Genomic DNA, 24,644 nt, shown 5'->3' with positions numbered 1-24,644 from the left:
TTTCCTGAAGCACTTGTTTCACATGCATCACACAAACACATGGTACAAGTACTTGAATGAGATGGGATCCAACCCATGGCTCAATGGTAGACCGTGTGCATTTCAACACTGAGATCATGGGTTCAAAAGCACATGTGGCGTTAGTAAAAAAAAAAAAAAAGAAAAAAAATAATAATAATAAATAAATAAATAAATCCTTGAATAAGATGAAAATTCAAAGAAAATTGCATATGTTGGTGCAATGGGTTTGTTCACATAGCTGCTCATTTCATCAACCAGTCTAGTATTATATTTTGGAACTGATTAAAATACACCTGCTTTTTACCAAGAATGTTTTGTTGTTTGGCAACCAAATCACAGTAGACCTTGCTTTCAAAATGACTGCTGCATCTAATTTTCATTCTCCGGTGGCCCTTCATGCATGATAAGAGTTTTTAATCTCCGTAACTTTCAACGCTTGGCCACCCTCTAGCAGCCTGTGACTTGACAAACTCAGCTAATAGCTTGATCTCTTCATCTTGAAGCCGGGCCCCAAACGTACATTGGCCCTTTGGTGTGCAATTCTCACCAAACCCCTGCAGAGGCAACCGGATTACAGATTACTCATATAAGCCTTCAGCTCCAAGCAATAGTCCTCCATTTGTAAATAGGAAAACAAAATGGGAAGACTTGCCGGCATTCTTCCCTTGCCATAGTATGTGATCCCGTATATGCCTTCTTCTGTGTCAACACCATTCCTGCACAAAGCCAGTGGGCCTGATCATACAAGGTCTGATCACAGGTACTTACTGTTTGTGAGGATACTACTACAATGTGTCGTACCCACCATGCAGTTCGCAAACAAGTATACTGATTGGGATGCTGATTTTGTGGGTTACTATGCAGCTGAACAATATCTATAAAATTTCAGTGATGGACAATCCTGTTGGTTTTCGCTTGTTGAACGTGGATCATTGCTCTTGCTTTTTGTGCAACTTTGAAATTAACCAACTATTTTGCAGGCCCCTGATTGGATGTCATGTGGCCCATCCACTTGATGACCCACCGAACCAACAGTCCTGATCACTTTATGCATTCTTATGTGCATGGTGGAAATGTGAGTGGGTCACTGTAGGCATTCTGTGTGTATCTTTTTCTTTTCTTTTTCTTTTTTCCCATAGTTGCTGTTGCTGCTTTGGGAGAGGTGCAGGCAAGGTGGGTGTCATTTACCTTTGTAGATCTTTCATAAAGAGTGTTGCACCCTGAAAAGAAGGCATGGATTGGAAAATAGAATGAGAAATCCATGCAATAAAGACACTCTTTTATGGTTCAAAAGGGATGAGACTACCCACAGGCTGAAGTATGTTTCCACCTCCATCATGGCAACCAATGCAAGCTTTGTTAAACAGCGCAGCTCCTCTTTGACCATCTATTGGTTGTGCATGTGATACTGTCCCCAGATAGATAAATAAAAAGAGGAAATCACTAAATAAAAATCAACGAGTGTAATCTGTAAAGAGGAATTCTATGATATGCAGACTGTATCTTTAAAATTCTTACAAGTGGGTCTCAAGGTTAGGTAATCCAGACCATCAGTCTGTTGACCCCACTGTGGATGGAGAATTCCCCAAAACCCTCCCAGATGGGAAGATCCCAGAAAACAGTGTTAGGACCTCTTTCAGTTGAATGTGGACTGTTGTTCTATTTTTATAGACCGTCAATCTGTGAAACACGTCGAAAGGTGGACGAAAAAGAGTGCTCGTGGACCTTGCCAAGCACTAAGCAACATCAAGACCATGGGAGCTGGAAATCCACATCAAACAATAGGGTACACATTTGATTTGGTAAAAAAGAAATGTATATGCTCGTTATTCAAATCATATACTATGATATCATTTGATGTTAAAAGAACTAGAATCAGGTCAGTAATTACTGGAACATTGATGGGTACATCACGCGCACGCACGCCCCCCCTTCCACCCCCTATGCACGTATGTACGAAGGAGGGCCCCATTGTCGATCTGGCTTGATGACAACGTCCAGGGAGGCCCTTCGAATTAGAAGACGGAATTTTGATTCAAAGAGTGGGCCCGATAGTCAAGAAAAGCCCATCATGGGATCTCTTGATCGTGGCCCACTAGTCAGATTGATTTCATATTTTAGGTTTTGCTTATTGTTATTATTTAGAACATAATGAACGCTTTAGATTTCTTTGTCTGGTTTTTATTTTAGTTTACTTCTTCGCCAAGTCATAGGTTGCGCACATGGCGCGAGTTTAGGGGTATAAGGTTTTCCCTATAAATAGGCACCCCTTGTAGTTCTTTTGATTCATTCAAGTTTAATAAAAATTCCTGCTTTCTTTTTTTCTGCTCTCTTCGTGAGTTGTGGAAGAATTCAAAAGTGGGTGCGAAGCCCTCCCCTTTTCGAAAAACTAACTACCGTGGTGCGAAGCCACATCGATCCCGATTCACCCCATCTTTTATCATCTATTTTTTTCCCTTCTTCTACCAACATCCGTGCTTCAAATTCGTCCTTTGTTGCATCAGTTTCTTCATTACAGCAAATTTCCAGATTTCGGCCCTACAGGAGGTCAGAAACTTCGACAAAGTACTACGCACAAGCAACCGCTCAGATCAACCCGAAACTTCGGGGTTTTAGAGCCTACCCCCAGCCAACCAGTGCCAAGGAGGGCTTTCTCGAAATCGACGCCCCCTCGCACGTGAGGCCAAGCACCTGCACACTTGCGAGTGCCCCAGGCCCGCTGTCCACACGCGGAAATCGTCTTTGGTTCAGGTTTTATTCTTCTTTGCCTCATCATACATGTTTTCTTCATAAACCCTAAACCTAGATTGCGTTTTTCCCTAAATTGTTTGCGGTTTTCATCACCCTAGGGTTCCTTGAATTGAAATTGGGGAATCCCTTGGATTAGGGACTGATTTTTATGCATGTGTGGTTGATTTCTATTTCTCTTTGACATCGTTTGGTTTATAATTTTTATTAGTCCAATCCTAGCCTGTGTCGGTCTGGACCCGCGTAGATTCCCCTTTTAATTGAATGATTTGGACTGTCATGTGGGATGTGGAATTTGTGTAACTGTTTCTGAATTGGTATAATCTAAGCCTGAATTTTTGCATCTCATATTTAAATTTCATGTCCCGCATCAAACATCGGTGTTAGATCAGATCACCGGATGTAGTAGATTTGTGATTGGGTTAGTGAGATGATCAAACCTTATCCGTGTCAAGTTCAAGGCCCTAAGTAGAATGTTAGATCTGGATTAGGTTTCTATAGTTGATAAATGGTTGTATCTTCAACCTGACATTGTTATGAACTGTTACGTCAATTATACAAGCATCTCATTTTCGTTTAAATGTGATATGGATGGATTTCTTTTATGAATGCAAGTACAACTACAAAAATGTGTGAGTGCATGTGTTTTAACGATCAGATACTAGATTGAACAAGTCACCCTATGCATACGTGCAGTGTTTCAAACATTGTTATCACATTACATATTGCATATTTGGTAGACAGATACGTATTGGTTATCGCATAGGATATATTATTTGTATCGGGTAATTTACCATACTTTTTGGGAAACATGGGGAAACATTGGGAAAATGGTCAAAGTTTTCAATAAAAATTCAAGGATTGTTAGAAAAGACCTTAATACACACTTTTAAATCATAACATCTCATAAAAGTAGTGGACATAATAGGTTTCCTTTGTATAAGGTCCTAAGCTATGCTTTGTCTAACTGAACTATTGCAACTATATTCAAATTGATGCATAACATTTAGAGTGTATGTGATGATCATTTCATCAAACATTCTAAAATACTTTGAAATTAGTCTCAATTGACAGCAGGTAGAAGGGACATTTCAAGAAAAAAAAAATAATAATAATTTTTAATTTAAAATTTATTTTTATTTTTCGAAAATTGACAAGGACTTGACAAATTAGTAGATAAGCCCTCATACATGCTTGATTTCATGTTTGGAGTGCAACATTGCAAGCAATTTGGGAGAAATTGGGGAAATTTTGAATTTTCCCCAAATCGGACCACCTACACTAAAATTTTGAAACTAGAGTGTATCTGATGATCATTTCATCTAATACTCCTAAATATTTAGAAATTAATCTCAACTGATAGCTGGTTGATGGAAAATTTCGGAAAAAACATGGAGAACATGAAGAGGCAATGGATATCGAAATCAACAGTAATCAACGCTCCAACTCCATGATTTTTCATGCAAAACATGAAAAACCACTAGATTTATAACCATTTGACACTGATTTAACATAATTTTAACAAAAAAAAAAAAGGGATTGGAATTTGAAAATGCTCACCAAATCGAACATGTGGGATATAATGGCACTACCTGTGCGTTTTGTATCACATCGGCGGGATACAAGATATATTGTGGGACATATCGGCCGATATCGGCGATATTTAAAACATTGCATACATGTAAGGAGATTTTCTTTAGTTATCATAATACAAATCATGAGGTTGGTCAGATGATCTGTTTCATTTTGTACAGTGGATCAGCCATAATCATGGATGTATGAAAAGTGTTCGCACAGATATTATTGATACATACATTGTTTGAATTATCTCCGATATTATCGAAATATCTCTGATATTATCTTTATCTCCAGCTAAGCGATACCGATAATGCTGGTAGTATCAGAATTTCCATGTATTAGCAATGTATCGCTAAGTATCGCCAATGTATCAATACCGCTAATGTAACCGCCAATATTTTCAACTATGTAAATTCTAAGTGTCGCTTGTATTGCCAATGCATCAATATCGCCAATGTATCACCAATATTTTCAACTATTTAAATTCTAGGTAATGCTTGTATCATAAGTGTATCGACGATATTTCAATAGTATCACCAACGTATTGATATCATCAATTTTTGTTTATTGGAAAAAAAATTATTTCAAATTTTTTTTTTCATGGGCACATGGTTGTATGTATTGTTTAATTTGTCATTGATAATATTGATAATATCTTGATATTATCGATATCGCAACCAAGGTGTTCCGTAACGGTAACGGTGGTCGTAACGGCCACCATCATTACCTTTACGATACGGGGCATAACGGCTGTTACAACCCCGTAACGGCCGTTACAGTCTCTCTTTTCTATTTTTATTTATTTATTGAAAAACCCTTGAAACACCTGTATCTGCCCCCGTAATGTTGATTAAAAAGTATGAAAAACCTGTGTCTGTCCCGTAATAGACTGTTACGGGGCTATTATAGCCCTTATAGGGGACGTAACGTGCCGTTAACGGCAATTACGGATCATTTTTTCCATAACGGCTATTACGGCCGTTACAATCCCGTAATGTGTAACAGTTGCCACCGTTACCTTTACGTAACGGCCTTTACAACACACCATGATCACAACATGCACAATATTGAGACCACAATCTTTCGTTTCCTTTACAATTGTTGATGATCAATTCCTTTACAATTGTTGATGATTTCTTGGTGAAATATCATGTGTTGTTGATATTTTGCAATATCAATGGATGTTTGGATGGAAGGTTGGATGGTTAAATAGGCCGGATGGGATGGTTGGACTGATTCCTTACAGCAATACATGGTTTTAAGGCCCTATTAAATGGAAACTTGTTATGTATGCATTCTTTTTGAAATTTTTTCATTATAAATAAGCAAATATGTACATTTTAACGTCTCCTAAAGTTTCACTGAAAATTCCACCGTTTTTCCCATGTTTCCCCGCATTTCTAGTTATTAGCAATATTATCGGCAATATCGATATTGTTTTTGTATCCCTGGCCAGCAAAACTTGTAGCGATACTGATACTTCGAACACTAGATACATAACAATCATGATTGATAAGTTGATAAGAAACTTTCTATGGCATGGGGGAGTTTCCTCTAATAACTAAAGTTCCATCTTTTGAATTGAAGTTTGTCGCCCTATCACTGATGGAGGAGTGGGTATTGGTCATTTGTATTTTCTAATGATGTGCTGCTTGGTAAGTGGGTTTGGCGTTTGATGTTGAGAGTTCTAGTCTGTGGAGGGAGGTTGTTGCAACTAAGTATGGACCGGCTCCTATGAGTTAGGGGACAGAGTTCCTCTCTCTACCGTTCCTCTTTTATTTGGGAAGGCATCTCTAAATTGTATCCTATAGTTTTTTAGGGGTCCAGGTTCGCTATCAGGTCTAGGTCCAGGTTCGCTATCAGGTTTGGGTCTTAGGTTAGATTTTAGGAGGATATTTGGCGTGATGATTCCCCACTACAGGTTTTTCGGGTTTATTCTTTCAATATATATATATATATAAAGAGATCGTGACAGCCATTATGGGGGCCGTAACAGCCATTACGACCCGTATTGTAAAGGTAACGGTAGTGGCTGTTATGGCCACTGTTACCGTTACAGAATACCTTAGCTCCAGCCCAGGCTCGTGACGGGCCAAAAAGGACAGACCCCAGCCCGGCCTGTGATGATTATGCCCAGCCTGAGCCCATACACCAACTTTTTAGCAAGATCTGGGCAATTTATTAGATGTGAATAAAAATTCAGTCCATATTTCAACCAAAAGAATCCAGATCTATATATCTGTATCTATATAACAGTGACCCATTTCTGCAACTAAAAGAATCCCAGTCAGCAGCTACACTGTTGAAATGGATCCATATTGGGGCCACACCATGGATGGACTAATCTGAAAATCAACGGTCTAAATCAGCCCTGAAATAGGCCCACAATTAAAAATCCCAAAATAGGAAGAGAGAAAATTAACATGATTCTTCTTCTTCACAGATTGTACTGAGAAATAAGAGAGATGAGAGGGCATGGGATGAGAGAGGACATTACAACAAGAGAGAAATGGTGGTGCAGATTTAGGATTTCGTGAGTGAGGGAGGGAGAGCGATATAGGAAGAGAGAATTATGAGGCCCCCTACGTTTTCCTTTCTAAATCATGCGATACAGATATTGGGTCATTCGTGATCCAGATTAATATTTTTAGTGGCCAGAAATTATGGTTCTATAATCTTACTATTGATTCAAGTTGTAATGCAAATTTATATTTACAATTTAGAGATTTGTACATTGATTTGTTCAGTAGTATGCATATGATATAAATTAGAGATGCATAATCTATGATATTAGTATTCATCATTCATATATAAATTGCAATATGAATTCATAAAACTATATTGCATAAATTTAGTTTAGTGTATGCATTGGAGGGACCATATGATCCTACATCTAGTGTATCAGATATTGGAGGAAGTAGGATACCACGTACCTGTTGTATGTCCCATACAACGTACAAAAGCAGCCCACAATCCAGGTAACCAAGCAGAAGAAAGACTAGGGCCATGTACATACATGGGTCCTCCAATAAGAACACTTGGATACCATGGCAAGTGTAATGATCGATACACATGTAGTGAAGACCCGCATACATGGATATATTACTTCAGATACCCATACAATCTTGGGCCCTATCTTAGATGGCCTATGAAAGAAAAAGAACACTAATTTTACTTTTCTGCATTTTGGATATTCAATGGACTGTGGAAATTAAAAATAGTAAAGAGTCCTAGTGCAACAAAAAGTTGCCTATTAATCAGAGGATATGGTCACTCAAGCAATCTGGATTTTACATGATGACCTATCTATATTGGGTCCTGCAATTTCAATAGTTTAAATTGAGTTCACAAACACCATATGTACAAGTCCTAAATACCTTTGTATCAGCCATCACACTACCAAACTATGAAAGTTACCCTAACTGAGAAACACACTAACTAAATTCTCAAGGGTAGACTCCTATGATAGTCCATCACCATTTTTTTTAAATGGTGCTGACTCATCAACCGTACACTTGGCGAAGTTGCACAAAAATCCAGACCTCCCAAATCTCCAACCCAATTGTCAATGGAACACAAATTACATACAAGATGATATTAACCATCTGCTTGTCCTCTGGTGACAGTGCCCTAGATAATGCGCCCCGTCTCCATGCCAGCCCTAGCTAATGCGCCCCCACACATTATGGTTGTCACGTGTCCTCTGGTGACAGTGCCCCGAGTCGATAGTCAGCATCAGTCGAGCCACGTTGCTTCACGTTCGAACATCTCTATGGTGGTGATTGCAAAGTTTGATGGAATCATTTCCAAAGGGCAGTTGGCGCGTCAAAGGGGCTAGCTTCTCTCGTAGCTTCTATCAAGGAGGGACACTTGGCACCTTCTCTGGCCTTCACTCCTCCCTCTTATTGCGAATCACCAAATAGCTTGGCATCTTCTTTTCCAAAGTTAGACACAAGGCAAGATAAGCTTTCATTTCCATTAGTAAGGGTGACGATCGTTGCCACATCTCAGATCACAATGAACTACATTTTCCACATAACAAGCTTGCCTCGGACCTCCCAAATCTTTGATCTAATTGTCGATGCAACACAAATTAGATGCAACACAAATTACATACAAGATGATATTAACCATCTACTTGTCCTTTGGTGACAGTGCCCTAGCTAATGCGCCCCCACACATTGTGGTGGACACATGCCCTTTGGTGACAGTGCCCCGAGTCGATAGTCGCCATCGGTGGAACCACGTTGCTTCATGTTCAAACATCTCTACGATGGTGATTGCAGAGTTTGATGGAATCATTTCCCAAGGGCAACTGGTGACATCAGAGGGTCCAACATCTCTTGTAGCTTCTATCGAGAAGGGACACTAGGCACCTTCTCTGGCCTTCACTCCTCCCTCTTTTTAAAATCACCGGATAGCTTGGCGTCTTCTTTCCCAAAGTCAAACACATGGTGAGAGAAGCTTTCATTTCCATTGGTGAAGGGTGATGATAGTTGCCATGTCTCAAATCACAGCGAACTACATTTTCCTCATAACAAGCTTGCCCCAAGCTCCTCCCTCTCCCTCAAAAACCCACCTCTTCTCCCCCCCCCCCCCCCCCAAAATCTCCCGAGCCCTAAGAGACTAAGACCTCTCCTCTCCCTCTTAATCCTATCCTCCTTTCTCACTCCTCTTCCCTTCCCTTTATCCTCCCCAGCCCATACCCCTCCGCCTACTCCTATCAATGTCTCACCTCCACCCTTACACCATCACCCCCTACCTCCACACCCTCCCTCTAACATAGCCTCCCCACCCAATTCCCTTTCCCCAAAGACCTTATCCCTAGCCCTCGTAGCAGCCATTCCTGACTCCTCGAAGGATGGTTTCTCAATTGGTTCAGAAGGGGAATCCTTGGCTACCGAAAGGGATTTTTTTATTTTTTTCTAAAACTTTGAATGTGACCCCAATCCAAAGGGTTGTCGTTGATGATGCCCAAGGAAACCTCTCTCTTGGACGCTTCAACAAGAAAGGGAATCCAGTTGCCATAGTTAGAGGTAAACGTTGGATCAAAGATGTTATTAGTCACGTCGGTAGGCTGCTGTGAATGGTCTTTGGTGATGGGGATGAAGATTATTTCGATCTCTTCCACCTCGTCATTCAAAGAGATCACCCGTTAGATCCCAGAGCTTATCGTAAAAAGTCAGTGGTGTGTAGCAGGGGAGAAGGGAGCTAGTGAGCTTGGAATTGACGCTAAACGTAACTTTTTTTTTTTCATTTTTAGCTCATTTTTTGCTGTTTTTTTGAAACCTTTTGCGTCCAAACTGTTTTTCACTCCTTCTACTACTAATTTCGACCAACCTTAGCTAGGTATGTGAGATAAAAACACATTATAACACAAATTTTTTTGAATCAAAGCTCGGTGGGCCATTTTTCAGAAATTCGTCAAAAATTTATTTTAATCATGTCATATGATGTGTTAATCATAGTAGAACATGTTAATGTACATTTTACAGATTTGGGGTGCCATTTAATAATTTTTTAATATTTTTTTCTATTTACGCATGAATTTTGGCCCTTTTTTTAAAATTCGAAAAATCTATTTATAATTTTTGTTTTGCTGTTTTAATCATGCCATATGATGTGTTAATCATAGTAGAACATGTTAATGTGCATTTTACAGATTTGGGGTGCCATTTTATATTTTTAATATTTTTTTCTATTTACGCATTTATTTTGGCCCCTTTTTTGAAAATTCGAAAAATCAATTTTTAATGATTCTTTTGCTGTTTTAATGACATCATATGATGTGTTAATCATAGTAGAACATGTTAATGTGCATTTTACAGATTTGGGGTGCCATTTTATATTTTTTAATATTTTTTTCTATTTACGCATTTATTTTGGCCCTTTTTTTGAAAATTCGAAAAATCATTTTTAATGATTCTTTTGCTGTTTTAATGACATCATATGATGTGTTAATCATAGTAGAACATGTTAATGTGCATTTTACAGATTTGGGGTGCCATTTTATATATTTTTTATATTTTTTTCTATGTACGCATTTATTTTGGCCCTTTTTTGAAAATTCGAAAAATCATTTTTAATGATTCTTTTGCTGTTTTAATGACATCATATGATGTGTTAATCATAGTAGAACATGTTAATGTGCATTTTACAGATTTGGGGTGCCATTTTATATTTTTTTTTATATTTTTTCTATTTACGCATTTATTTCGGCCATTTTTAAATTCAAAAAATCATTTTTAATGATTCTTTTGCTGTTTTAATGATGTCATATGATGTGTTAATCATAGTAGAACATGTTAATGTGCAATTTACATATTTGGGGTGCCATTTTATATTTTTTTAATATTTTTTTCTATTTACGCATTTATTTCGGCCCTTTTTTTGAAAATTCGAAAAATCATTTTTTAATGATTCTTTTGCTGTTTTAATGATGTCATATGATGTGTTAATCATAGTAGAACATGTTAATGTGCATTTTACATATTTGGGGTGCCATTTTATATTTTTTATATATATATATATTTTTTCTATTTACGCATGAATTTTGGCCCTCAAAAATAATTGCAAACACCTAAATGTAAGATATTTTCATATTACATTCATTCTAATATATCTATCATTGATAGTAGATAGTTAGAAAATTAAATATATGAATTTTGTAGTCAAATTCAGGTTATCTGGTTCATAATTCATCAGATAGTCCGATACAACTTCTCACCAAAGAGTGGACCGTTACACCACCATAAACATGTTCCAATTTATAAATGAATGCATATTTGGAATGCTTAGAATATTCCGGATTTAATCCATATTTTTTCATATTTTTTTGACAAAAAAAAAATTTTGCACCGTTACGGGCCGTTACGCCCCCGTATCACCGTTACGCCCCCATCCAGTTGCCATAGTTAGAGGTAAACGTTGGATCAAAGATGTTATTAGTCACGTCGGTAGGCTGCTGTGAATGGTCTTTGGTGATGGGGATGAAGATTATTTCGATCTCTTCCACCTCGTCATTCAAAGAGATCACCCGTTAGATCCCAGAGCTTATCGTAAAAAGTCAGTGGTGTGTAGCAGGGGAGAAGGGAGCTAGTGAGCTTGGAATTGACGCTAAACTCCAAAGATGCGATAAGGCCTAGGTGAGCAAAAACAGATACACGGGGAAGTGTTATTATTCCATAAAGATTTTATCATGGAATGTTAGGGGTTGAGGCTGTCGTTAGAAGTGGGTGCAGGTTCGGGATGTCTATAGAAGATCTAAAGATATTCTGAACATTCTTCAGGAAACTAAGCTTGACCTCATTGACTCAAAAATAGTGGAATCTAAGAAAAAAATGTAAAGTGGATGGCACTCGAGGCCCAGGGATCAGTAGGGGGTATCTAGATAGTGTGGTAATTGAATTTGTGGTATGAGAACTACAGGGCAAGTGGCAGTTTTTGGTATCGTTGTTGCTGAGACAGATTGGATCGGGCTTTAAATGGGGGAATATCTAGGGTCTATGGCACTAACACTACCAGCCAAAGACCTCTTCTATGGGAAGAACTATTAGATAATTTGAACAAATGGAGGGTTCCTTTCTACATAGGGGAAGACATCAATGTAGCCTGATTGCCTAACAAGAAATATAATGGTGATTGTATTTCAGCAGGTATGCAGGGATTCTTAGACTGGATCCTTAATGAAGGTCTAGTGACAAGGAATTCCGTAACGGTAATGGTGGCCATAACGGCCACCATCGTTACCTTTACGATACGAGCTATAACGGTCCTTGTAACGACTGTTACGGCTCTTTTCTTTTCTTTTTCTTTTTAATTTAAAAAATAAAAATAAAATAAATTAAAAAAAAAAACTATATCAGCCCATAATGGACCATTACAAGTCTATTACAGCCTTTACAAGGGGCGTAATGGGCCATTATGGGGGCTGCAAGCCTGCAACGGCCTTTACTGGTCATTTTTTCGTAATGGCCTTTACAACCCTATTACGCATAATAGTTGCCACCATTACCTTTACATAACAGCCTTTATGACCCATAACGGACATTCCAGCACACCATGCCTAGTGGACCTTCCCTTGATAGGCAACAGATTTGCTAGATCTCCTTTCAGCTATTTCCTTGCTTCTAAAGGTCTTATACAAGAAGACTCGCTATCTCCTTTTCTACTTATCATTTCGGAAGCCCTCAGTCGGATGCTATCCAGTGGTAGGATTCGGGTCTCTTCCAAGGTTTCAAGGTGGAGAATGTTCCATCTCGAGTCTCTCATCTTCAATTCGCAGACGACACGGTAATCTTTTACGATGCAAATGAACTCATGGTTGATAATCTTCGCAAGATAATTATGTGTTTTGAAGTGGCTTCTAGGCTAAAAGTTAACATCTCCAAATGTGAGCTGCTTGGGGTCCACCTTTCAAAAGGCAAGGTGTTGTGACTGGCTTCGATTTTCAGTTGTCTGGCTGGAAGTTTTCCAACATCTTATTTGGGGTTGCCTCTTTGCATAGGCAAACCCCCCAAACACTTGTGGGATAAGATTCTACTTAGGATGGAATGAAAGTTATCTCCTTGGAAATGTAGGCACCTTTCCTTAGGGGGTAGATTAACCCTAATCAAATCAGCTCAATCGAGTCTCTTGCTTTATTTCTTATCCTTGTTCAAGTTCTCCAAAGGTGCTCTCAAAGTAAGAAAAATAGAGGAGAGACTTCCTATGGCAAGGTGCGACAACCAAGAACAAGTTTCACTTTCTTGATTGGAATGAGGTGTGCAGACCTTTTTCAAAAGGTGGAGCGGGTATTATGAGATTGGAGGACATCAATTCAGACCTTTTGGGAAAGTGGATATGGAGATTCACATGCGAAGGCAACAGTTTTTGGCATACTATTATAGCAAGCAAATATGGTATTGTATCTTCAGGTTGGAGGTCCAAACTTTTTTAGCTTTATAGAGCTTCCCACATCTGGAAGGAGATTGTGCAGATGGAGTAGAAAGTTTGGGAAGGCATTGGGTTTTCCTTGGGTAGTGGAGCCTCTATTCGCTTTTGGTACCACAAGTAGATTGGGGATAGTCCACTTAGAACTTTCTTCCCTAACCTGGCTGCCCTCTATCCCACAGATAATATATCAGTGAAAAGTTGCTTCTCTATGTCGGCTGCATCCAGAGTTTGGATACCACCGTGTAAAAACAATTTAAGCGACACAGAAGTGGAAGAGTTTTCTCAGGTCCTAGCCTGTCTTCCAGACTTGGAAGCTCTGGACTCCCCGCGATAGTTGAGAGATAAAACAGGGTCTTCCTCTGTCAAGTCCCTTCTTAACTTCATTCACCTGAGACCCCAGGCTTATCCTCCCATCTTCTGAGAAAATGTGTGGTTCTCTGGAACACCATTCAAGGTGGCAGCTTTGGCGTGGCTGGTGGGCCTCAACAAAGTTCTCACGATCAGCAATCTTAGTAAAACGAGGGATGATCCTACCAAACATCTGCCTCCTTTGTATGGTGGATTCAGAATCAGCCTATCACCTTTTTGTTGACTGTCCATATGCTCAAGAAATGTGGTGCGGCATTTTAGATTTCTACAATGTCCCTGGGCCATGCCGGGATAAAGGGGCTGTTTTCGGCTTGGCATGGAGCTATGCCATCTGACAGTGTTAAGATTAGGTGTAGATTATCCCTGCTTGTTGCCTTGTGGACTCTTTGGGGAGAGCAGAATAACTGCTGCTTCCAGAACATGAGCAGTTCTCCCATGGCAGCTGTTTCTAGGATCATTGTCTGTTAGGGATTGGGACCTTCGGGAAAGGGACCTCTGTTATTTCCTGTTTCCTTCACTTTCTGTTTTGTTTATTTCCTTTCTTTGAATTCTTTTGCCCTTGGGCTTCTTCAATAGAATTCTTTACCTTTCCAAAAAAAAAAACATCTGCTTATCCTTAGAATCCAGACCATTCACTGTTTTATTTTCAATTACTCATTTGATAATTACAAATTAGATGTTAAGTTTGCTTGAGCTTTGTCAAGCCCACGAGCATGTACAATAAAGTTGGCATGATAGGTCCAAGATCCAATCCATCCATCAGTACAGCACCGCTATATTATTGATGCTATATATATATATATATATATATATATATATATATATATATATATATATATATATATATATAAAATCCACACGTATATATGTTATACAAACATATATGTATAAATGCACATACATACATGTAATTTGAATGGTCTGGATAGCCATCCATGACTACCACATGTGAGGAGGACAAGTCACCACCTTTTCAAAATGGTGATGAAACCCAGCCTGAGTCAAGCCATTCTCAAATAAACATCATCCGCATCTATAGCATATGTTTTAAAATTTGAAAGCTGAGGTTTTGAGGTTGTAAACCATCCTTTTCAATGCATATCTAACATGCCCTTGAAACAGCCGCCTCAAATTAGTGGGGATAAGGCTTAGACGATGATGATGATGATCTTGAAACACAAAATGGGCTGGGCCTATGGGCTTTTAGAGGTAGCCCAAGACTGGCCCAATTACTAACCCGGCTTGAATTTTAGGCTCAGGGGGGCGGCCCTCAGGACTGTTATGCCAGCTTGTGTCGAGGCAAAAGAAAGACAAGCCCAAAAGCTTGATGGGCCAGCCCCAGCCATTGACAACCCTATATTGAAAGATTATTTTAGTAATAATTTTTTTTTTTTCATCTATAAAGCATCAACATTATATATTATCTTGGTCCAAAGGTTAAAGGCAACATGGGCACCTTACCAATTATAAATGAGGGATCAACATTACTCATTGAAATTATGAATTTAGTGTGCTGAAAGGTGCATGATCTTCTTGCATTCTCGCCTAAGAAAGCCATGAATGGTTTTGTTGGATGGTCATGGCCTATACTCGATAGTCTTGCTCAAAGGAGCAATTTCTAGGAAAATAGAAACCCCTGTTCAACGTTAGGAACATCATGGTTTGTGATTTGCCAAAGGAGGAATTGTTAATCATAAGAGATCTTGGCCCAAAATTGCCCTTTGTTGTGGATACGCTTTTGATTAGTCCTAAAGTGTTACAATTTATTCAATTTTTTTGCAAATAAAGCATGAATTTGGAATTGGGAGCAGTCAACTGTTTAAGGTGGAGACCTTAACGAGTTCGAATTACTCAAGTGGAGTGATTTAAATAAGCATGACACTTTTAGAGGCTAGGAAACCTTAGGTAGGGTCACTCCAAGAGATTGGATCAATACAAGTGGAAAAAAACTAATAAATTGGGCAATTTGTTTCTTTTAGGACCTTTAATAAAGCATAAGTTCAGCCTAGGGGTATTCAATACTGCCAGGAACAATTTGGAGTGCAAGTTTATTGGCATTTCAAATGTAAAGAAGATCTAGATTATTGATCAATCATTTCAATTAAGCTCAAGAAAGGTTTAAACGTCCAACGACACATCCCGGCCATGAATTCGTGTTTGGGGTGAAATCTAGATGAAGAAATGATCATGTGCTACATCCTGTTGAACCTGCCTAGGTCATATGTCCCGCTACAACACTATCAACCGTTACTGGGCTTTTTTTTCTTTTTTCCTCTCTCTCTCTCTCTCTCTCTCTCTCTCTCTCTCTCCTGTCTTTTTTTTCTTTCTTTTTTGAGAGAGAGAACTGAACTTTTATTAGAGAGCCTGCCAAAGGACAGGAAAAGAATAGAACCCAAGTTAAGGCAAAAACCACGAAGAAAAATTAGCAGACTTTGCTGCTTTGACATAAGACGCCCATTCTGACACAACAACTTTAACTAAGCAAATGACCTCTTCAACCATAGATTCCTTGTTTTGGAAGCGGTAGGAGTTCTGAGCTTTCCAAATAAACCATAAGATTCCCATGACAACAAGCCTCCAAATGGCCATTTGAGTATTTCCCCTCACTCCTCCATGCCAAGCTCATAAAAGACAATCAATGGAATTCAAAATGACCCAAGAGATTTGGAGAAGGAGAAGGAAGTGCTCCCAAACTTTCCTGGTGAAAGGACAATGAATAAAGAGATGATCTATCAACTCAACATCCCCCTTGCACAACAAGCAAATATTTGGAAGGATAAGGGATCTTCTGTGGAGGTTATCTATAGTTAGCACCCTCTTCCTACCCACTAGCCAAACAAAAGCCACGATCCTCGGAGGAGCCCTGTAAGACCAATAATGAAAAGGAAAGGCCCAGGGAGAAGATGGTTTGGATATGAAGCTATAAAATGAACGCACTCGAAAGACACCAGAGCTGTGGGCTTTTCAAACCATGGGGTCTTCTTGATGAGGCAAAGGGAAGGTGAGCTTTAAAAGATCGAGGAGGCAAAGGAATTCGTCGTCCAATACATTCTTGTGACAGAGGAGCCCAGACGATGGATTCTCCACCCATAGAGTAATGACGATCAACAACAATGAAGCGATCCATGGCGAGATTAGCCAAGCTTGGAAATAGGTCTTGTAACAGTAAGTTGCCGCACCATATGTCCACCCAGAAACATATGTGATTTCCTCTTCCCAAAGAAAAGGAAATACCATCACAAAATAAATGCCCAGTGGACACAATTGTCTTCCAAAAATGAGGGACACATACAAGCGACACTTGGAATTTAAAGAGGATCCAATGCTCCAATCACTCGGTTGTGTACCATATTTGGAAACTAAAAGTTCCCTCCATAGCTCACCCGCCTCTGAACCAAACCTTTAATGCCACTTTTCAAGAAGAGCAACATTCATGAGGCTCAACTAATTCAGGCTCCTCCCTCACTAACCGGCTTGCAAACTTCATCCCAATTGAGCAAGTGAAAGATCCTCTGATCCTTAACCCCTTTCCACAAAAAATCTCTTCTTAGTTTATCAGGTCTTTCAATAGCTGCCTTAGGACATTTAAAAAGAGATATGAAGTATATAAGCATGTTTGAGAAAGCCATTTTGATGAGAGTTAGATGTCCTCCCAGAGAGAGATAATGATGCTTCCAAGAAGATAACTTTCTTTCGATTACCTTGTCCCACAAGTGTTTCACCAGTTTCCCGATGCATAAGGGCAACCTGAGGTAAGAAGAAGGGAAAGAATTGCTTTTGCAACAAAAAACATTAGCCTACTGAACGATCTCCCCACGATCCACATGAATTCCCAATAATTCGCATTTAGAAACACTAACATTTAACCCCCAGACCACTTCAAAGCAAACAACAATCTTGATGCTACCGGTAGCCAATTCTCTATAGGCTCCACCATGATATATGTGTTTCATCTACGTCATCCATCTATTTTTCCGTTTTAGGGCATGAGCCCAAAAATGAGACAAATTCAAACCTCAAGTAGACCACACTATAATAAGACAATTGATGATTGAACGCCCCTGTTAAAACTTCCTAAGGCTCACTATAATGTTTATTTGCCATCCAACCTATTGATTAGGTTACACAGACCTGGATGAAGGGAAACCACAAATATCAGCTTCATCCAAAATTTTTGCGGCTCCCAAGAAGTTTTTAATGGTGGGGATTCTATCACCACTGTTTCCTGTGGTGTGGTCCACATGAGATTTGGATCTGCCTCGTTTTTGGCTCATGCCCTAAAATGATCCAGAAAAATGGATGGACGGCGTGGATGAAAAACATACATCATTGTGGGGCCCACATAGCACCGTCCAGTAGTCTGGAAGGCAATCGGCGTCCTGCCATTTATGCATAACAGTGGGGCGTCCCAGGAGGGTATTTTTGTCATTTGTTACAGCTTACTCTAGCGTCTCTAACTTACAGGGAAGGCGCTTGAAAAAAAAAAATCCAAAAACAGAGATAGGTGTTCACAATTGTGAGGAGACTCTTACACTTTACAATTATCACAAATATAAAATTATTGGATGGCTAATAAATACTATGAACCAATTGGATTATTAAGTTATGCCCAAAGAAGAACAAAGATCTACATTCATCTAGCGCCAATCGAATGAACAGGATCACCAAATAAATGAAAAATCCCCTACATCAACCGTTGAGATTTCCCAGGACACCCTCACATGGGGAGTGTGGGATTTTGGAAGAAGACAAAGGGCAATTTCGCAATTAAATAAGAACAATGATAAGAAGGGGTGGGTGGGTACCTGGTGGATAGGAGAGAGGGGACAAGGAGATAAAAGCAGCCAGGAGAGGAGGAGCCAAGCACTGGAGATATCTCCTTTTACTGTGCACTTGGGAATGTGGGCTTTCTTCCTTCATAACATATCCACACATCAAAAATAAAAATCATTTTTCATTCTCATGAGGAAGAGAGCACTGGCATGTTACTGGTACCGTGCTATTGTGGGGTCCACATGTTGTTTTGATGACATCCAACCGTCCAATGGGTTTGCCCCCCCCAACACATTTTGTTCACCCAGATCAAGAATCTGGCCCATCCAATTATTAGGTGGGCCACATCAGAGAAAATCAATAGGTACGCCCCAGCATGATGATGGAAGGACTGAAATATTGACCAATGAAATCATCATGCGGGGCCCACCACTTGAATTTGGAGGATTTTAGGCGATGTAACAATGATTTCTATGGTGGGGGCCACCTGATGGTTGGATCGCCTGATTTTTTTGGGCGTCCAACCATCATGGTGGGGCGCACTTCTTGGACAGGTTGGATGTCGCGTACACGCCTTGTGGGACCCACAACAGAACGGTCCATCAATGGTACCATGCGAAAGGAACGGCAGGCTACCTTTGGTGAGAAGAAATGCGGAGCAACGGGAGCACAACTCACACGGAGAGACTGCATTTCTTCGTTCTTTTCAATTGACCGCCTATCTGCAGCAACCAATAACCCAATGGTTTCTCCTTTTTAGTTTTCTTTCTTTAGTGCGTGTATAACATAAAAGAGCTTATTTAGGACGCGGATTGGCTAGTCCCCCCACCAGTAGCTCCTGTGCTGGTGCTCATAGCTGGCGCCTTTCCACTGGTGCGTCAGAGTAGGCCCCATCACAGCTATCGAGGTAAGTGAAATGACCATTACAAACGGCGTTACGGCCTGTTTCACCCGAGTACCTGCTCGAGATGAGAAAGCATCCGAATTCTCTCCCACCTCTCCCTCTTTCGAGTCCAACAAAAACCCATTTCTCTCCCGCTCTCTCTCTCTCTCCCTCTCTCAAATCCAACAGAAACCGCCATGTCCCTGTTGCATCTCACGGCATGCTAACCCCGACGCATGAATCGGACCTCGAATCCAAAGCCTCTCACCATAGGAGCCCTCCATTGTCCGAGAGAAACCCAAACACTCCACATCAGGTCTGTCTGACTCTCTCTCTCTCTCTCTCTCTCTCTCTCTCTCTCTCTCTCTCTCTCTCTCTCAATCTTATTTGCAATAGCATGGGGATTTGGAGATTTATCATTTTCGAATGTGGATTTGGTCATTTTTCAGCTTTGTATGTTGATTTTTAGGATTTGGGAATTTTTCAACTTCGGAGGTATATTTTAGAATTTGGGGATTTTCTAACCTGAATGTGGAAATTAATTTGGAGAATTTAGCATCTTCTTCTTCTTTTTCTTTTTCTTTTTTCTTTTTTACCTTTTTCTTTTCCATTTTTGTTTTCAAATTGATTGTTGGAGGGCTGTTCAAAGTGGCACCTACCTGAAACCCTCTTTTGTACAGCCTTGTGCTCTTCCCTAGATGAAATGAAGTATTCGTTTGTCTGAAGAAAAAAAAAAAAAGGTAGCACCTACCTAATGAGTAGCCCAGATTTTGGGGCTTGAGAGCATAATGTTATCATGAAATTCGAGTAAGGAATGGGTTCAAAACATGTGACATGTTGGTGGGAAAGAGAAGGCTGCATTTTTCTTTTTCTTTTTCCTCCCCTCCCTCCCTCTTCTCCCTCTATAGATAGATGAACAGGTATAAAAATGCTAAGGCTTGCCTGTTACCACAATTCAATCATTTAGAATTCCCCACTGTATGTGGGTCACATGGCAAAACTTTTATCTCAGTCCATGAGACTCAATACAGAGGTCGGTTAGAAATGTCGGAATTTCATATGAGCAGTTCTTTTGGATGGTTAGCATCTTTGGTCGTTGAGATTCCTTCCCAAGTGGTCCATGTATGGGGTGAGCTTTTGGAATCATCTAAATCATCATATGGTGCGCCAGTAAGGAGAGCCTCAGCATTTTTGAAATAGGTAAGTTGTTACGTTTTTTGTTGGAAGATGAAAACACCAATTGGGCTTTGGATTAGGGTTGACATGAAATCTGAAGTTGATATGTTATAGCTTTAAAAGCTTACAGAGCTATTGTTTTCAAGGGTTAGGTTAAAATCAAATATAAATTATGTTTTTCTATAATGTGCAGGAAGGGGAAAGTGAAGAGTATGATTAAGGAAGAACATGAACCGGGGCATGATCCACAAATTCAAGCTTGGTGAATGTTTTTTTACTTTGAAGGTTGATTGGTAAAATGGATGGTAATTCATTAAAGAGTCAAGCATTTGATGAGCCACGTCGAAGGTTAGATTTTGACACCGAAATATATGTTCAAAAAGCAAGCCAACAAATAAATGTCGAAGAAGCAAGTCAACATGTATTGGTCAATGTAGCTGAGAATTTAGATGAAGAGCCAGAACTAGGTATGGAGTTTTCTTCTGACGAGAGTGCATTTTAGTTTTACAATCGGTATGCTAAGAATACAGGGTTCAGTGCTCGAAGGGGATGGATGAAGAAAGCAGATGATGAAACCATCATACTTGAGAGAAGATTTTGTTGCTCTAAAGAAGGTAAAAAACGTGACAAAAAACAAGGTGAGCCTCCAAAATTTAGGCGTCCGATTACAAGAACTAATTGCCTAGCATCCATGATGATTAAGCTTCAGATGAATGGAAAATATAGTGTGACTAAGTTTGTTGCAGAGCATAACCATGAAGTTATCACACCAACAAAGGTACACATGTTAAGGTCACACAGAGGCATGACCGATGCTCAAAAAGATGAAGCGGATAATGCTGATGGCTCGGGAATAAAATCCAGGGAGGCTGTAGAATATTTTAGTAGATGATCTGGAAGTCGAGAGAATCTGGGTTTCCAATCCATTGACTACAAAAATTACTTGCGAAAAAAGCGAATGAAAGTGATGGAAAGGGGTGATGCAGGGGCCATTTTACAATACTTTCAAAAAATGCAAGCAAATAATCCATCTTTTTTTTATACAATACAAGTGAATGAAGATGATCATATCACGAATATATTCTGGGCAGATGCGATTTCAATAATGGACTATAGTGTTTTTGGAAATGTGGTTTGCTTTGATACCACGTACAGAATAAATAGTTATGGACGACCATTTGCCCCATTTATTGGGGTGAATCATCATAAGCAAACTATAATATTTGGTGGGGCTTTGCTATATGATGAAACGATTGAATTTTTCAAGTGGTTGTTCGAAACGTTTTTGAGTGCTATGTCTGGAAAACAACCGATGACAATCCTTACTGACCAAGATGCTGCAATGGCAAATGCAATATCTTCAGTGATGCCAGGAACATATCATCGCCTATGTATTTGGCATATCTATCAGAATGCTGCCAAGCACCTTAGTCATGTATTTAAAGGTTCAGCAAGTTTCGAACATGATTTGAATAGATGCATATATGATTATGAGTACGAGGAAGAGTTTCTAACAGCATGGAATAACATGATTTTGAAGTACAATTTAATGGATAACAAGTAGTTACAAAATCTATTTAAGGAAAAAGAAAAATGGACTTTAGTTTATGGAAGAAATACAGTTTGTGCAGACATGAAAAACACACAACGAAGTGAAAGCATGAATAACTTGTTGAAAAATTATCTGAACTCTAAATACGATCTTCTGCATTTCTTCACCCATTATGAACGGGCAGTGGCTAGTCGACGATACAAGGAAATGAGGCAAAGTACCCCAGTAATGTTTCTTGATGTGAAGATTTTAAATGAAACAGCAAAGGTGTACACTCCAGAGGTATTTGAAATGTTTCAAGAAGAGTATAAGAAACATCTTCGTTATTCAATTTCTAAATGTGGTGAATTTGGCACGATTGCAAAGTATTGTGTATATAATGATAAAGATGAAAGATGTACTGTTAGATTCGACTCTTTAGATGGTACAATGACGTGTAGTTGCAAGAAATTTGAGTTTATGGGGATCCTATGTAGTCATGCATTGAAAGTTTTAGATTTTTATAATATAAAAAAAGTTGATCCTCGGTATATTATGAAAAGATGGAGAAGAGATGCAAAAAAAGGTTTTGGTAGAGATCATACCAGGGTACCAACAAAAGGCGAGCATAATATTGTTTTAGGTAAGCGATACAAATATTTGTGTAGCAAGCTTCATAGAATTGCAGCAATGGCCGAGGAACATGATGAGTTGTTCAAATTTGCTGATAAATACACAGATAAATTCCACGATGAAATGATGGAACGTAGAAAGGGATGAAGGAACCTCCACTAAGGTCGTCTAAATCCGTTGATGAAAGCATAGAGATTGAACACGCACACCATGAGCCGACCAAAAGTGAAGAGACTAGACGTGCGCACTGTAGATGAAATGAAAACGTTGATACTAAAAGTGCATGCCATGAGCCAGCTGAAAGCATAGATATAGAAACAACACACCCTGAGCCTATTGAAAAAGAAGTTACTTTTGTTAATAGCTAAAGTTCACAAACTGTAAGTGGGATTAAAGTAAAGCCTCAAGTTGGAGGCAACCGTTGTGTGTATCAAAATCCGCTGGATAAAGTACGGAAGAAAAAATCTCGTACTGAATCCGTTCAACCACAAGCAAATCAAGAAAGACGAGAAACTGTTCAAGCACCAAACATAATGCACCTTACTTCATTTCAACCTTCAAATTATTCAACTCCTTCTCCTGAACTGAGTCATCTTAATCAAGTATCAGTGAGAACTTATTTACCAAATCTTGTCATGTCACATGTTTATGTTCTTTAAATTCTTGATTTTTTCCCTCCATCAGGGTACACATATTGCTGTCATGAGTCCCTCAGAAGTACCGATAGGATCCCATGTAGGACCTGGTCATCATATGGTGATTGGCTACACTCCTGCCTCTAGTGGGTCCATAAATGCACCACTGGTTCAATTTCGATACCAAGCACCTCATTCTGGCATGTTTCAACAAAATCTCTTCAACATAAGACCACAGGTAAAAGTGCGATTTAATTTTGTATATTTCTAATATTAGAGTAACATTTATAGGAGTCGACATTCATGTAAGTTGTACTCATTAAAGTTTTCATTATTGTGTTTTTGCTACGCTAGACTTCAATTGGTACCAGTCTGAGTCGTTTTAGAATACCTAAGATCGGCCCTAGTGGATCAATTGGTGGCCCTTTGGTTGCTTACCAACCAAGTACAAACTTGTACAAGCAAATTCCCTCAAGCAACCTGCAATTGGCACATTTACGTGAAGATACATCTATAGGAAGTATTGCATTTCAACAAGTAAAACTGTTAATCTCTATCATTCATAGTATTGAATGAACTTTTTAATTTTCAATACAGTGAGACGTCTTATTCATTGAAATTTGAAATCCCTGTATGCAGTTATCATCAGCACCATGTGATAAGAGTCAACGTTACAGTGTGAAGAACACAACCTACATTTGAATAAATAGATTTTCTTTCCTCAAAGGTGAGTGTATGTTCTAAATCTTCTTACAAAAGCCAAAAGATTACAACTTGATTGGTGGAATCTGTTTACTTTCTTTTCTCTTAACAGAACGAAAGAAAAAGAAGAAGAAATTTTGTGTTTTGTGTGCAAAAGTTTGCGATATTAAGGTAGGAAGGGACCGATGCACCATCCATATCCTTCATGGGACTTTTTGAGGTGGAAAGGATCTGATTTTCACAAGCATGTTTTCTCCACTTATGTGGAATTTTGAGATGGGAAATCAAAAGAGATGTTGATTTGGCTTCTTTGGTGGGAACTCCCATAATGGTATTCAAATGTTCAAGGCATCCATCAGGTGGACTATTGCTTCAAATGTTCAAGGCATCCATCAGGTGGACTATTGCAAAACAAATAATCAAGGCGCTCCATTTAGAAGGTGAGGTATGATATAAATAGGTTGGCAAGTTACAAAATTTCAGCTAATTTTAGTGAGCACCCATTTTTCCACCTACTATGCTTATGCTAGCCTTACTAATAGCAAAAAGCCACTTGAAGTTATTGAGTCGTAATTTTGTCAATAAATTTGGAGTCAAATTTGTTGTCAAAATTAGTAATATAGGTGCTTGTAATAAGACCTTTGTTGTCAAATTTGTCATA

General features: G+C 39.2%; 1 protein-coding gene across 3 annotated transcripts; it reads right to left on the bottom strand.

Moving 5' to 3' along the window:
* Nucleotides 1-202: 202 nt before the first annotated feature.
* Nucleotides 203-19,234, bottom strand: LOC131231396 (cytochrome c6, chloroplastic). Of its 3 annotated transcripts, none has more exons than XM_058227561.1 (6): nt 19,102-19,234; nt 18,456-18,564; nt 1,332-1,429; nt 1,210-1,241; nt 674-737; nt 203-575 (listed from the first exon to the last, which is right to left on the bottom strand). In XM_058227561.1, exons 1-6 carry the CDS (start codon nt 19,114-19,116, stop codon nt 435-437), a joined length of 459 nt encoding a protein of 152 aa, XP_058083544.1. In that variant the 5' UTR covers nt 19,117-19,234; the 3' UTR covers nt 203-434. The 3 variants fall into 3 exon arrangements, with proteins under 3 accessions (XP_058083544.1, XP_058083543.1, XP_058083545.1); XM_058227560.1 differs by having other exon boundaries at nt 19,060-19,220; XM_058227562.1 differs by lacking the exon at nt 674-737 and having other exon boundaries at nt 439-575; nt 19,060-19,228.
* Between the last annotated feature and the right edge of the window lie 5,410 nt (nt 19,235-24,644).

Source organism: Magnolia sinica, chromosome 17 (genome assembly GCF_029962835.1).
Source record: "Magnolia sinica isolate HGM2019 chromosome 17, MsV1, whole genome shotgun sequence".
NCBI classification, from domain to species: Eukaryota; Viridiplantae; Streptophyta; class Magnoliopsida; order Magnoliales; family Magnoliaceae; genus Magnolia; species Magnolia sinica.
This window is presented reverse-complemented; position numbering and strand designations above follow the sequence as displayed.